Consider the following 15981-nt stretch of genomic DNA (forward strand, 5'->3'; position numbering starts at 1 on the left):
AACGTCTCGGTCACCTTTGCGATCGGTGACGCGATGGCATTCACCAGCTCGATGCTTTGCATCTGCATGGGCTGACCCACGAGCTCGTTGATCGTACTCTCCAAAGCGAACAACGGCTTCGAAACATCTTTCACCACAATCTCCGTCTTGATGAGTTGTTGGACATCAGACAACGATTGCTTCAGTGATTCCAAAGCCCCTTGTTGCATCTGTAATGCCTTTGCTCGGATGTCCTTCTCCAGCTGGATACTCTCACGAATGTCGTGCTGTACATGAGTAACAGTCTCGAGCAACTTGCTATGAGCAGTGCTTTCCTTGGCCTGTTCCAGAGTATGCTCGGACTGTGCCTTTTCAAATGACTCGCACATTTGAAGCAGACAATCCTCCAATACTACCGTCGGCTCTACATGAGCTGATTGTAGATCGATGTTCTTCAACGTCTCGGTCACCTTTGCGATCGGTGAAGCAATGGCATTCACTAGCTCGATGCTTTGCATCTGCATGGGCTGACCCACGAGCTCGTTGATCGTACTCTCCAAAGCGAACAACGGCTTCGAAACATCTTTCACCACAATCTCCGTCTTGATGAGTTGTTGGACATCAGACAACGATTGCTTCAGTGATTCCAAAGCCCCTTGTTGCATCTGCAATGCCTTTGCTCGGGTGTCCTTCTCCAGCTGGATACTCTCACGAATGTCGTGCTGTACATGAGTAACAGTCTCGAGCAGCTTGCTATGAGCAGTGCTTTCCTTGGCCTGTTCCAGAGTATGCTCGGACTGTGCCTTTTCAAATGACTCGCACATTTGGAGCAGACAATCCTCCAACACTACCGTCGGCTCTACATGAGCTGATTGTAGATCGATGTTCTTCAACGTCTCGGTCACCTTTGCGATCGGTGACGCGATGGCATTCACCAGCTCGATGCTTTGCATCTGCATGGGCTGACCCACGAGCTCGTTGATCGTACTCTCCAAAGCGAACAACGGCTTCGAAACATCTTTCACCACAATCTCCGTCTTGATGAGTTGTTGGACATCAGACAACGATTGCTTCAGTGATTCCAAAGCCCCTTGTTGCATCTGCAATGCCTTTGCTCGGGTGTCCTTCTCCAGCTGGATACTCTCACGAATGTCGTGCTGTACATGAGTAACAGTCTCGAGCAGCTTGCTATGAGCAGTGCTTTCCTTGGCCTGTTCCAGAGTATGCTCGGACTGTGCCTTTTCAAATGACTCGCACATTTGGAGCAGACAATCCTCCAATACTACCGTCGGCTCTACATGAGCTGATTGTAGATCGATGTTCTTCAACGTCTCGGTCACCTTTGCGATCGGTGACGCGATGGCATTCACCAGCTCGATGCTTTGCATCTGCATGGGCTGACCCACGAGCTCGTTGATCGTGTATTCTAGAGCATTGAGCGGTAGTTCCACATCCAGTGTAGGCGATTTAGTTTCGATTGTTTTTCTGATTTCGATTACGCTTGTTTTAATTGAATCAAGGGTAGCAGTTGATATAGTTTCGCTGACATCAGTACTTTTAGTTTGCCGTCTTTTCCACAACATTATCACCAAACTCAATTCGTCGCACAAAGTTTGACACAAATGAGCCATATTGTTTTTGTTACTATTACAATAATTATCTGCTGCACCATAAAGCCGTTCCAACGAAGTGATGACCTTGTTAGAATCGTAAGAATTGCTTAGTATTTGTTCGTCCAAAATATCACAACATTGACGCATAGTAGTTGCAAATTTTAGCAAAGACTCAAATGCTGATGCATTATCAGAAAAACTGGACTGCTCATGGGTCTTCAAAGATGATGCTGCACATTCTTCAAATTCGTGTAAGCACTCTAATAGATTGTGTAAACCATCAGAATCACCCAATATTTCCGAGAAATTCGTTCCCAATCCATCTTTCATGCGTGTTGAGTCGCTGTGGATCGAAAAGAGAGCTATTTCAAAAATAGCCTTGCGTCGCTCCTCAGTTGAGATAACGGAGGACTCCTTTTCGATCAGGTAAAATACCATTTTTCTTGCGTGTTGCAGTATATCTTGTCGTATCTTTTCATATTTACTGTTTGAGCGCATATAGCTAAAGTGTTGTAAATTATCATGCACATTCAAGAAAGCTGTCGCCATGTAGGAAAGCATTTCTTGCTCAGTTTTCTCTTGCAAAGATAATTCGATCTTTGTTAGATGATTCATCAATAGCTGTATCAGCACTATCTCCATTCTTGCGCATTCCTCATCATCAATCGAATCTGCGGTATGAATGCAGAATAGACGATTGAGACAATCTTCTAGCCGCACAAATACATCCGTATTCTGCGTGTATTCTTTGCTCGTTCGTTGTATTTCCTCTTTAAGATGTACGATCAGTTCATAAAATTCTTCAATCTGTTGCTCAAGTGCTTGATTGCTACTGTACTCCTTTTCGGGTACATGGCGCACTTCATTTGACAATTTTGACAAAGCCGTTTTCATTTCCTCCAAAGGCACAAACATATCGTTGAGACAATTGATCACCTCTGCGTATGATTCATTTACCTCCACCATCTCTACCAAGCTGTTCAGTTCGGTAACGGCCGGTTTCATCTCGTCTGTAACTATCCTTTGCTGTCGCTGCTCTGTACTCTGCACTAGCAATACTTCTGTTTTGTTTTTTAATTCTAGTAAAACCTCCGTCAACCCAAACCTTGCAATTTCCGATCGTACGTTACAATTTTCAGACTGAGAAACGATCGTAAGTATAGTGGCAAGGGACTTTTCGAATTCCAACACTGTTATTTGCAGGTTTTTGATCTGCAGCCCACCGATAGGTTCGTCAGCCTTCAGAATGAAGTCGATGTCTTCGAAGATGGAACGATTTGTAACGATGCTCGTTAAATCCTGCATAGCCGCGACGGAATCGGCATCCTGAAGGATGCGTTGTGACTGTATGCTCTCCAGCGCAGATTCAATGCTTGTCTGCACTTCCAGCAGTGCCATGTAGATCTTTTGTTGCGTGACAAAATCTGCATCAAGTTGCTGGCCAGCCAGTATGCGCATATCAGCGAGACAGTTTAATATCTGTTTGCCGCATCCTTCCACAATGCAAACGCTAGTGCGGTAGACAAACGTGCGGCTATATCCACCGATTTGAACACATTTTTCCACCACGCTCAACCCCCGTGCCAGATGTTCCAACGGAGCTAGCAAATTTTCCAACACCACAGGGCCGGTCAAATGCTTGTGCATTTGCTGCACTGGATACAGGATGTCTGCTAGAATCTTTTCACTCCGTTCTCTGAAATTTACTGTGATGGCAAGATCCGTCTGGCTTCTCACTTCTTCGCGAATCGATGCAAGATGAAAGATGACCGTCTCTACCAACGATTGCAGCCGTTCCGCTGTATCATCACCTGCCGCAACGTCCACGGTTTTTCCCGGACTCGTTAGCACTGGCAAGCTGTCTCTGCTCAGGATACTCAACATAACATCTTGCTCCAGGTCCGAATGATCGGATGGTGTTATACTGCGGAAATCATCCTGTTCATTGCTACTTTGGCGATGCGTGCGAACCTTCGATGAAGCAATACCACTTTCGAAAGTGAACGTATTTTCGTCGTGCATTTCATCGATATCAAAGTCCGTACGGCGATCATCCTCGAACACGTTATTATCCTCCACAACCGGCACATCTATAACAAGGGCTTCCATTACCAACTGCCCGGAGGTAGAAGTTTCCTTCACGAATCGTAACGATGGCAGGCTGGTGACATTTTCGTTTTCGTTAATATTCTGATGCAATTGATCGGCGAACATTTGCACTATCTGCAACGCCTCGTCGTTGGTCAGCTCCGGTGTTTCGTATAACGACACCGATACCTCCTTTCCATCGAAAGTGAACGATATTTCCCCACGTCCATTGCTCGCCGCACTCTCGTACGATACGGCCGTATCGAACATTTGTGACGTTCGTTCCTCGTGTATTGTGGACAGTGATGCATCCTTAACGAGTGGAGCAGCACCCTCTGGAGGTAATGGACCTTCATCGGCGATACCGTCGTAACCGTGGAGTGAAGCCGTACTACTAACCGATCCCATACAGTTAACCGCCTCACAAGTGTACGTTCCCAAACAGCATTTACCGTCCTGGCCAGTAATAATGCGATGAATGTCTCCCGGTTTCAGCTCTGTACCATCCTTGTACCACTTTAGCACCGGCTGTGGAACACCGATGACCTTACACTCAAGATTAACCGTGCCATCGCGCAGCATTACCGCTTTTAAGTTTTCCAAGAATTTCGGCTTGCGGTAATGTTTCGGTATGATAAGCTTCACGAAACAAGACGTTCCTGCCTGTCCGAACTCGTTGGTTGCCACACATTTCCACTCTCCTTGATCGTCCAGCTGTGCAACGACCACGTCGATGTTGTAAGTATATGTACTTTCGTCGGAGGATAGTTTATAGTTATCCGAACTTTCCACTACCAGATCATCTTTGTACCAGTTGACCGTAGGCTTCGATACAGAGCTCACCACGACTGATAATCTAAACGGTTCGGCGATGCTTACATCTCGGCTGATCAGACCTGTCTTAAACACCGGCGCTTGGTTTACCTGTAGCAAGTTCAGCCATTCTTCCTCGTTCAGCTGTGCTTTAATATCATTCACCGAAAGGAAAGTCGTGCTCGATGCTTCTCCCAGGCTGTTTCTAGCCACGCAGCAATACGATCCAAGCGAGTTCACGCCAGTCAAGTGGTACACATCGCCCGGTTTTAACTCCCTGCCGTCTTTATACCAACGTAGAATAGGCGTTGGAAAGCCTATCACCTTACACTCGAAAGAAACGAGTCCTTCTTCTGTCAGGACTGCTTTCAATCCTTCCATAAAACGAGGAGCACGATAGTTTCTGGGTACTGAAGAATACAAACAAAAAAAACTTTCGTAAGCATATCGTCTTTCATTCCGCAAAGATGCAGCTAGAGCAAACATTACCGTCCAGCTCCACGACATTAGTTGTAATGCCAATTAAACCGTCTTTGCACGTGATGACACATTTCCATTCACCGGCATCGCACAGTTCCGCAGCATTGATATCGACAAGAAAGCAACCCAAACCGTCGTCGAATATAGAATACTTTTCGTTCGCTTCGATCAGGCCATTTTGATTGTACCATCGAACGTTCAACGGAGCTGCAGATAGATTGACTAAGAAGAATATTGGAGAAGCAATTAGTATCATTTCGCATGAAGCTCATTTCACTAGCTGCAGCTTACTTTTACAACGCAGCTCCAATCGATCGCCGATTTTGCCCTTGATTTTCTCGAGTTCTTCGATAAAAACCGGTGAAATTCTGTAAACCAAACCATAGAGAGAGCAATTGTTTAATCATCATTTCGTACAACCACAACATCCATTACGTACTTATCAATCGTTTTTTCTTTCGTCGTTGTGTCCTGCTCCTGTACTCGTACTTTCGAGCTGGAACTGCTTTTGCCAACACAATTCGTGGCAACACAGGTGTACACACCGAGCGATGCCAAATCACCACCGTTGATAGTTAGCCCGAACATGTCGCCCGCTTTTATCTCCTTCGAATCCTTAAACCACCGAAGTTCCGGCGTCGGATAACCGATCACTTTGCATTCGAGCGAGATGGTTCCCTGGCTGGTGAGGATAGCGCGCAGTTCGTCGACGAATTCCGGCGCTTTGTAAGTTTCTGGCACTGAAAGGGCGAAGGTGAAGTGTGTGATTTTGTAAACGCGGCAACACGCACGCTTCTATTCATACCTCTCACTGTAAGCTGACCACTGCACACGCATTTTCCAAGCAAACTTTCCGCCTGGCAGGACCATTTGGCATTATCCTCGGGTAGAACGGTAGCAATATCGACCGAATGCAGCTGCCCCTTGCTCGTGCAAACGTATCGCTCACACTCGACGAGCGGCACATCATCTTTATACCACGTAACCTGCAAGAAGCGAGACCATAAGTGCATCGGTTAAGCATTGCGTCGTTCTTACTATGCATCATCTTCATTTGTATCTTACCTTCACGTCGCTAGTGTTCGAAATGTGCACCGATAGTTTCGCCTTCGTACCTACTAGCACCGTATAGTCGCTAAGCTTCCTTAGGAAAAATGGTGCTCCATAGTGTGGCGTTTCATCCACTGTAACAGAGCAAAAGTGATCGTTAGTACAGGAAAGACACGATCGGCGCAAATTCACCACCATCCATACCTTGGAATGTTTCCTCACGCATCATCTCCACATAAACGGGGCTGGAAGAAAGTGCATTTATGATATCAAAAACTCGCCATCAATTTGGTGCAATTTTTAAACATTTTCTCGTCGGTATGTTGCGTACGAGGGAATTATTATGTAATGCATTAACGGAAACATTACGCCAGAGAAAATGTTCGGTACGGCGTCATCAGCAAAGTATTAGAGTAAATGAGTATGAGATCAGCAGACCTTCTTTCAGTACCACACGCGTTGATGAGCACCCTTTTAATTAGCTAACTGGGGTAGGCATTCTATCAACAAGTTTTGCTGATTTACAGTATGACGCAGCTTATTTGTACGGAAAAGGACTAATAATTTGAGGTTTGTACTTTCTTTCTCTTTAGTGCTTTATCATAACCATGTCCCGCGTTAGTCTACTATCGTTCACGTCATCTACGCGCAATAGTTTAGCTATTTGCTTCCCGTGACAGCATTGCGTACATTACGCGCAACAGATGTGCTTGCGTTCCATCTAATTTGTACGGCCACCGTTATCCATTGGAAGCGCGTACACACCCGTACGATAATGCTATATTTATAATCGGCCACCGATGACGTGTTGACCGCCGTCACTGTGAACTTGATCAGTCTGCTAAGTGTCGAAAATATTCCCCATAACATCTTCATATCGGCGACGAAACTAGGAGCGCGTGTGTATATTAAGTAATACGCGTATGTGGGTGTCCGTGGTAACCTCGTCGCCTAACCTTGCACGGATGGACGTGCTGGGAAGCGTTCCATCGTGACCGTGTCAAACGATGGACCAGAAATAGAGTGCTGCTTGGGCATAGTTATAGTGATCACAAGCATTAAGGAAGCACATCCCATTTGGAGCGTTGCACATGTCCGGGGTAGTCGGTAATGCATAACGGAATGACAAGACTTATTCCGGAGTATTGTCTCGCTACTCCATACGTGAGTCTGACAATGTGGAAAAGTGAGTTGAAAGTTGTACAAGACGCTTATGAATGGCAAAGACCAAGAACGGTTATAGAACTAACTGAGACAACGGAGCACATGTCCGGGGATGGAATCAACCATGATGGATGCACGACTCGGCATACCATTTGGCATGGTTCGGAGAGCATACGAGCGCACACCAGCTGTTGCAGCCCCGTGAGCTCGAATGCTTAAAATATAACAATAATTAGCACAAGGGATTATGCTTTTGGACCTTCGGCATACCTATTTGCGCTGTAGCAAAAATGCTTTAACTGATTGTACATCGGTTCTTTGCAAGAGGACATGTTGGAAGGAAAGTAACCCTGTCACCGTTTTTCCTTTCGATACATCGATTGCCTCATCCTGTGCAAGGCATGCCTTACACGAAGGTCACACTGTTTATATTGTGACTGATTGTGACTATGTGCAACAAGGCAGGGCAGCGCCATCAACAGTCGTCACCCTCGTCGCATCGCAGCGATCGAACGGCACACGAAACCGAGGGACACTGAGACCAACGATCGGTGTTGGTGATGCTGCTATTTATAATCGTTTACGATGATACCTCTGTGACATTGCAGGTCAGTACAGAACATCAAACAAATGGCAAGTTCGGCCATGAGTTCGTGATCATTGTGATCCGTACGCGAGGGGTATACACGTCAGCGAGATCTGCAGCTTTCGTTCCATTGATAAACTGTCCCACACTAGACGCATTCGCTTACCTTTTCCGTCGACGAGGACCGATCGATATTTCCGTGCCATTGCCTTTGTACACCTGAGTGCCTGCTTCGCCTTTGCAGCAGTTACTCCCCATGTTGCGGGACTGCTGCTATTCTTGATATACCTGCCCCCAAGGCACTTTTCCCTCCAAGAGTTGTGGCGTCCTTTCCGCAGGTAGTACCGTTGGAAGAAAATCTTCACAAACAACTCACTGCGCATATACACACGCACAAATCTTTTTTTTTTGTTGTTTTCGTTTACAGATTTCAATGCGTGAGCGAGTACTCCACTTGAGATTGCTTCAATCTGATCCCTATTGCACACTTTGGCAGAACGATCGGTTCCGTAACAGCGCTTCTTTATTGCGATCACCAGCCACCTTCTTCGACCACACTTCACATTACGAAATCGGACGAACTCAGATCAGCAAAATTTGAAACGCGCACAAAACTCTTTGCCCTTTTCTCACTTTGCTTGCAATACAATTTTCTTCTGGAGATCCAATAACAATTCTATTCTTTTTGGGGATTTATGGGATAGCTCGTTGGGAAATTGCCACAGTGGAGCACTTTTTTCTCACTATTTGCTTACACTATTATACGGTTACGTTTCGGTTCGTGCCTTACACTAAACGGTGGAGTGTACATGTTAGCCGTACGTTTCGGAACAAAACACTGGCGGATTTCCACCGATTTTTTTTCTTGGGGAGGAATAGAGTTTAGTTTAATCTTGATCGTACTATCGTGTGGACGGAACGCGGCGCTTAACTAGGAACGACAGCGCAGTGTCTGGTCTGGTGGATACGACCAACACTCTGCCCTGGTGCGAAGTCGTTTTCGTGAACTTTTCCCTAGCAAACTATTTTTAGACGCTTCTAGACCAGATCCGACAATAACGTATACTTTAAAAATAGTGCCTAGATGGGAGTAGGGATAGAACGCTAAAATGTACGCATGTAAAACCTATGATCGATCCCTCTAGAGGTGTATACGGTGAGGATTTACATTGTTGGTGCATATTTCTTAATTTTATTTCGTGGCAGTGCATCAACGAATCAGTGCCATATGGCGATTAAAGCTGAAGGATCTACTGATCTGGAGCAGTTGATTTTAGGCTGCTGGTAGTAGATAATTCATAATCGATCATTACCTTGGTGGCAATAAAATAAATCTATCGATTACAACAAATATGCTTATACATTGTGAAAGTGAAATAACGAACAAATGAGTAGCGCCATCCATACCAAATCGCCACGAATTAAGTTAAGATTGCTAACATAATAGTTGTCCCGATTACTTTATAGGTCGTTAATGTCTAATTAATATCTATGGGTCTACATAAATACAGCCCCAAAAGTAATGCAATAAATGTTTTTAAAAGAAATTTACTTACCTGCCCGGTAACGATGGTTTTGTCCAGTGTTCCGAAACATACGATGTGCTTGCAGCAGTTTCGTTTACATCGCGATCGGGTTGCTCATTAACGGTTTGCAGTGGATGTACAGAGTAGAAACCGTCTGACCCACATTCTAGAGCCTCTTGGGTACGTAAACCATTCATCACTACCAACTATCGTTGTCGAACTATTCGTGAATCTATTCTCGGTGCAGCACGTGCACGGATCGGTGACAAACTCGCCATCACCATGACCATCCCCAATGGTTCGGAACCGGGCGTATACCACACTCAATCTGACCCTTCAAGACACGGTCTTGTTATTGGTGGAGTGTTTCAGTAAAAAGTGTCGTCAAAATAGAAATGTAACGCAACGTGACCTTACCTATGTCAAGTGTCACGTCGTTCTCACGCCCACAGGAACGCATGCATTCGTGAACTTCAGAACGGTTGCGCTTTCTTCCTGCGTCTGGTGAAAAGAGCGACCCGGCACCATATGGTAGCATGTTTTCTTTCCTTCAAATCCGGCAAATGGAAACCAAGTTTTAGCGAATGTGAACGTGTGTGTGCTTGAGAATTATTAAATTATGTTATTTTCTTACTCATCAACGGTTCGTGTTGGGGGTTTTTTTTTTCTTCTGTGTGTTCTGTGTGTATAATTAGTTTAAACTTCTCTTCATTTGTTGGGTTTGTTAAAAAAAGGGCAATAAAATAAACGCTAAATCACAATAAAGCGGGTACGGGTTTGATGTTGCTAGGTTGAGTATCTTACAGTACAGTTTCTTAACCGGTTGATAACGCTGTCGAACGTTTCCTCCAAGCCCTCGTACACTGGAATGCCGTGCCGTTTGGCCAGATCAATCAAATAGGCCCGCCCGCGGTTATAGTCTTTGATGGCGGAGGAGGATAGCTGTAAAGGGGTGAATAAAAGTACGTAAATTGAACCACTGTTGGCTTTTCCCCCAATTCCGGCACTACTCACTATTGGTTTGTGGCCGTTCGATGAAGTTTCGTTCGAGGATAGCATTTGCACGCACAGCACAACGTTGTAACCTAGACCGATGTAGTGCGCGGCCATTGTCATGGGTGCTAAAGATCGTGTTTCATTTGTAATTGCAAATATGACGATACGGCAAGCATCAAGCATGGCGGCATCATAGCGCAGGGTGCTTTGCGGGTCAAACTGCTGCAAACCGCTCGCATCGCCGCCAGGCGCCGGTTCCGTCTTGCCGCAACAAAACCCTTCGTGTAGGGCCGACACGTAGTAGCTGAGATTGTGACGCTTCAGCATCGGGAAGGCCCACCTTTGCCGCCAGCTTGTCTTCATCCAACAGCTTCCCCCGAGATAGACGTCCCGGGCTTCAATCCGCCCCAGTAGCGGTTCGTCATCGTCGAAGGGATCGCCATCAAAAGTAAATGCACGTGGTTCGTCGATCGCTGCCGGGAGGCAACCACCGGTAAACAAGGGTGACAGCTTCGGTCCCTCGCCTGGGTCAGCATCGACGGATAGGGTACGGCAGATTTCACTGCCACTACTACTTCTACTGCTCAGTGGTCCAGCCACCCTCGGATCGGTTGTTCCATTGGGTGTAGCCACTGTTTCCTCACCATTTCTCGGCAAGACAAATGTCCGAGGGCTCTTGGAGGAGCCATTCTCGAACGGTGATAGTTCCGGATTTGTATGGTTCCATGCTAGTGTACGAAAAAGTGAAACAAACATTACTATTGCCGAATGTTGATAAATTCCTAATCGAGAATGCTGTACCTTGCAGATCCGTTAGATACACTGGAGGTTGCTGAAGGTTAGTGCCTTTGATTGGTGACGTGCAGTTATGTTCATAGAAATCCAGCATCAATATCGAGACGCAAGCGTCAATGATACAAAACTCCTCGAAGCTGATAAGTACATGTTCGGTATCGCCCCGTCTTATGAGCTCCGTTTGCACGTCGAGCCCCGCCACCTCTTCGTAACAAAGCAGAATGTTTTGAATGTTGCCCATGGTGCTCACATTTTCCGGATAACCTAAACTGCAAAGTGCTTGCTGACACTGCTTCAGATTAATTCGGGCCGCTTCCGTTATATCCGCCGCAACTCGCTCAAACGTTCGTCGCAGAGAGCTGAAGCCAATGAAAGGTTTTTAGATTAAGCTGACACAAAGGAAATGTACAATACAATGTACAGTAGGTAAGCATTATACATACATTAATCGCGATGCTAGATTCACTGGTGGTTGTGGGCAACAGTTGCCAAGTAGCACTTCCTTGATCTGCTCCAACGCCGTGGGAATACTGTCCAAAACTGGCAGGCCACGGCGCAGCACTAGTTGCCTTAGTATAAGTTGATTACTCATGAGATCCATATACTCGCTGGAGGACGAAAAAGAGGTATTTTATTAGCATTACATCAGGAAAAAATAAAATCGCCGTTCCCACTGCGCATCAACCACTTACTCTTCCGATAGGGTTTCATTGAGAATTTTCTGTCTGCTGGAGTACGGCAGTAGCACAAGCAATAAATATTTCGAGTTCTGCCCAGCTATATGTGCCACCTCGATTGCTCCAGCAGTGGAGCGGGTCTGCGAGTCGAGCACGAAAAATAGTACCTTCGCCTTTTCCTTGGCGCGGTGCTCAAGTTCGATCAGATCTGGTGTCCAGTGGGATACTTGCTGGAAGATAGATTGGAGCATGAATAAAAAAAACATTTACAAACCGCTCCCCAGCTGAGTTGCTAATAATACGTACTGGATTATAAAACGAAATGCCTAGCCTGTCGAGTGCCGGAATGGCGACGTCCGCTCGCCAGGTAGTCGGATTGCATGAACCACCGAGAAACACTTCCGGACCAGCCGATGGTTCCGTTTCCTTTGCCGAACCGTGATTCGCCAACACGCTGCCCAGCTCCTCTCCGTTGCGCGCCCGCATTGCATGAAACGACGACTGTCGGCTAGAAAGCAATTCGCATTCGTGCGGTGCAGGATATGGGATGGAATTCGATTCGAGAAGGAAAGTAAAACTAGTTAGTAGATGCTGTTCTAGCCTTGGTGGACCAAACAGTGTCCAGTGGTGCAAAAAAGGAGGCCAACTACCCAAAACATTTCGTACAGGATGCTATCGCAGTAAATTCACCGAATGTTAACTGTTCGCCAACCGGTGGTCGTTCCTGATTAGATGTCCGGCACTGTGGCATGGATGGTGAGTGATTTTGTTGCTGCTGCTGGTGAGTTTGCGGTTGTGATGTTGGCGATAGTGTTGTGGTGGCCGCTTTCAAGCTGTTTGCACGCGTTGTCATGGCGGGAGCTCGTGTGACATTCTTCATAGTAAACACAATATCGCGAACTGAAGCCGCAGAGAACGGCGGTTTATTTGCATTGAGGATGAAACGAGATAAAGAAAGAGTTCTTTTAATTTAAGAAATTACGTGGGTGGCAAAGGAATGTGGATTAAAACGATATTGAGAAGAAGAAGGAAAAAAAACAGACAAACAAACGCAAAAAGGCAAATGATCCACCGATCGTAATGCATGGATTTGAAGCTGCAATACGTACGTTGTACGATCAGTATATTAACGGACATAAATAGAAGATGATTGGATGGTGCACAGCGGGAAAGGATAAGTAGCAATACAGGGTTTTATAGGGCAGAATGTCAATGTCGACGATTCATTAGAGTAGCCATAAGATACATTTTTATCAGCATAATCGGATCTCTCAGATCAGATGGTCACAAAATGAATTTAGAGATAACAACATTCAAATTTAGTTACCAAAATTTATTCAAAAGCCTTAGGCAACACTTTGCAACACCAAGTACTATGCATGTGAAATGCAGCATTTGACTAACGATAATTTAGAAATGTCTGCATGTATTTAAAATTGTAAACTTTTTGAATTAAACTATTCAAATTCACCTAGAAAACATAACTGATGATATAAATCCCGCTATTTCCCAGCAAACATTTTAGTTATTATCCTGATCGTTACTGATCATGACCGTTATTCGAGTAATGTGTTTACCTTGCTTTCTCGACAGGGACTGCTGCAGATCGGCAAACAGCTCAATGATGTAGGAACTTTCTGCCGATTCCATCCGTGTCTTCCAGCATCTGTAAGTGTCCCTGAGGTTGAAATAAATGAATAAATAAATAAATAAATAAATAAGGATAAAAGATAAATCACAATTCGGACTGCAACGTGTTTCGCTTTCGCTTTTCTCCGTATCTTTCCATTTCGGTTAAATTATTTACAAAGTGTGCCTATAATAATAAGCAACGAGTCGCGTAGGGTAATCAGTCTTATCGGTAGGATTAACGGTCGTAAATCAGTCTGTACTTCGTCACACTTTCTTTCCGCCTTGTTACAGGGCAGTTCTCAAACAATTGGTCGGTTGAAGTTAAATCCTCACCTCATGAACGTGTAGCATCCATCGTGATAGCTTGTTTTTATATCCAGCGTGCTGGGGCGCATCATGACCGTGGAGATTGCTGCAAAAACGATAAGGCAAGAGAGGGAGAAAAAAAAACATGTTGATGCTGATCCAGTAGTAGAAGAAACCGTACGGGCCCATGCCAATAAATCATTTGCCCCTATTCGTTTGCGGATCATCGCGCCCCCAAATAACCACTCAGGCTATTTGTTTCGGTTTCCTGCTTCGTCGCTGATTGCGTCTGGCTGCGCACGCTGCCCGGAAGTGATTCACTGGAGGTCGCGTAAACAACAACCGCGGGCGTGGGTGAACATGAGTGTGTGTATGCGCGAGGTACGATCGCGTGTTAGCGACCGAGAGAAAAAGAGAGAAACATTACGCAGGTGACGGGTATGCGATGCGTTTCAACGGTGAAAAAAAGCAAACATAAATGTTCGATCCCGTTCACACACGGCAACGAACAGACGCTGTGTATGATCGTGCATGATGGAATCGGTTGATTAAATTCAAAATATTCGTGAAACGGCATTTAGCAGTCACCGCGGGAACGGTCTGACTCATCCGTAGAGAACGTGCCATAACACGATCCGACGGTGCGCTCGTTCGGCAGCAGTTTCGCCGTTGGAGTAAGCGGCAAGGAACAATCGCCTCGAGTCACCTCAACAACGACCAGACGATTGATCACCATCGCTTCGGAGAGGAGAGGCTTCGTCAGCGGACCGCGTCATCGTACAGCATTAGATCATTACGAGATTATCCGGCAGAGTCTTACGCGCGCTTGAGAAACCGTTGACTTCTATTCTACTGCGCTGCCTTACCTTGCTGTAGTGCGTATTATCTTTCAGTTTTGTATTTTGCGCGCCACTTTTACACCGATTAACGTGAAAGGCACAACTTTCCAGTCCACTGGTTGTCTGTGGACGCAGAAGGCCAAACCTTTCATTTACAAGATAGAATTGAACTTTTTTTGTTCCCTTTGTCGCACCGCACAAACATAAATCTGAGTGCGTCGCTGTCAGCGGGTCTTTGGGAGCAGTGGGGCGCTTAGCATGCAACATATGGCCAAAAGGCGACTTCTCGACGACGTTACGTACTTTTCAAACAACTGTGCATCACCCTTTTAACCTTGTCCAGGTGGTGTAAGGTTAACCAGCAACAGTACTAGCGGAAAAATCGATATCAAACAACACCAAAATGCTGTTTCGTTGTTGTGGGTGCTAGCACAGGAGATGGGATGGGTGGCGCGGTAAGCTCCAACGATGTCGCCGCAGTTCAAGGATGAGCAAGGGTAGGAGGAACACACATGAACTGTTGTTGCACAAAAACAAAAAAAAAACACTAATCGCTCTACACTCCCGCCAGACTAGTGGACGACTTTCCCACTGAGCATTGTCGCGTACTATTTTAACAACAATCGAAACGAAATCGATTCACAGAGTTTACAGCACAAACGCACACACTTCCAGCCAGAAACGTTTGATCCACCGATTCACGCTCATGTCTTCGGAATCATGCAATGTCCCTACGCTGTGCTAAGCCGTTGAGTGAAGCTATCCATCCAGCGTACAGCGAGCATGCCATCCGCTTGATGTCGAAACTGTTGTATTTTTAGAACTGACGTCATACGCAACCAGATAAGCATGCCTTTAGCCCGTACATACGCTACGCAACGGTCGAAATGGCTCGGTTCACACTTTCTATCGACTGGTCGCACCTAAACTGTTTAATATTCACCACCTGGGAGAAATTGTTCATTTATAATTACCCAAAAACACTTACGACACTTGAGCAGCGTTAGCAAATCAACAGACAAAACAAACTTTCCACACCAACAAACCCGTTTATTATCCATGTTTGACAGCCCATTTCAAGTGCGGTAATGTCAAAAAGTACGAGTATACTGGTAAGTTGAGAGATGCTTGCAGTGGCTACGAGTGCGCATTATTTTGGGTGGTTTTGAAGTTGAACGATTGTGGTGAATTTTCACGATAAAATCTGCAAACACAATAGCAACAATAAAGCAGCAGCGTGTATCAGGTGAATGAAGAGCATATTTATCATTTAAAAAACGATTTTTACGCTACAGGAACGTGAGATGGGTTTGGGTACGTTTTCGATGGTTTTGGGCCATTTCACGGGATAAATTAGCTGTACAATCAATTTATTAAGCTTTGTCGTTTGGAATGTTAACAAATTGGAGGAAAACGTTGCAAAATGATTTCAGTACA

At 45.5% G+C, this 15981-nt stretch overlaps 2 protein-coding genes across 4 annotated transcripts in view; both read right to left on the reverse strand.

Annotated features, from left to right (window-relative positions):
* LOC125765630 (uncharacterized) overlaps positions 1 to 8726 on the reverse strand; it is a 31258-nt gene extending 22532 nt beyond the window's left edge. The window contains exons 1-8 of the mRNA XM_049430965.1: positions 7940 to 8726; positions 6228 to 6268; positions 6039 to 6157; positions 5779 to 5959; positions 5413 to 5713; positions 5265 to 5341; positions 4983 to 5195; positions 885 to 4903 (exon numbers count right to left, since the gene is read on the reverse strand). Of these exons, the coding sequence (XP_049286922.1) occupies positions 885 to 4903; positions 4983 to 5195; positions 5265 to 5341; positions 5413 to 5713; positions 5779 to 5959; positions 6039 to 6157; positions 6228 to 6268; positions 7940 to 8031 (5043 nt within the window). The 5' untranslated portion in view covers positions 8032 to 8726. The remainder of the gene's footprint in view (positions 1 to 884; positions 4904 to 4982; positions 5196 to 5264; positions 5342 to 5412; positions 5714 to 5778; positions 5960 to 6038; positions 6158 to 6227; positions 6269 to 7939) is intronic.
* Positions 8727 to 9874: 1148 nt separating this feature from the next.
* Positions 9875 to 15645, reverse strand: LOC125774681 (uncharacterized). 3 transcript variants are annotated; one of them, XM_049444838.1, is made up of 10 exons: positions 15533 to 15645; positions 13733 to 13811; positions 13345 to 13445; positions 12418 to 12667; positions 12074 to 12275; positions 11783 to 11997; positions 11534 to 11698; positions 11097 to 11449; positions 10314 to 11023; positions 9875 to 10241 (listed from the first exon to the last, which is right to left on the reverse strand). In XM_049444838.1, exons 1-10 carry the CDS (start codon positions 15603 to 15605, stop codon positions 10086 to 10088), a joined length of 2304 nt encoding a protein of 767 aa, XP_049300795.1. In that variant the 5' UTR covers positions 15606 to 15645; the 3' UTR covers positions 9875 to 10085. The 3 variants fall into 3 exon arrangements, with proteins under 3 accessions (XP_049300795.1, XP_049300796.1, XP_049300797.1); XM_049444839.1 differs by lacking the exon at positions 15533 to 15645 and adding an exon at positions 14848 to 15402; XM_049444840.1 differs by lacking the exons at positions 13345 to 13445; positions 13733 to 13811; positions 15533 to 15645 and having other exon boundaries at positions 12074 to 12268; positions 12418 to 12559.
* Between the last annotated feature and the right edge of the window lie 336 nt (positions 15646 to 15981).

Source organism: Anopheles funestus, chromosome 2RL, assembly GCF_943734845.2.
Source record: "Anopheles funestus chromosome 2RL, idAnoFuneDA-416_04, whole genome shotgun sequence".
In the NCBI taxonomy this organism is placed as follows: domain Eukaryota; kingdom Metazoa; phylum Arthropoda; class Insecta; order Diptera; family Culicidae; genus Anopheles; species Anopheles funestus.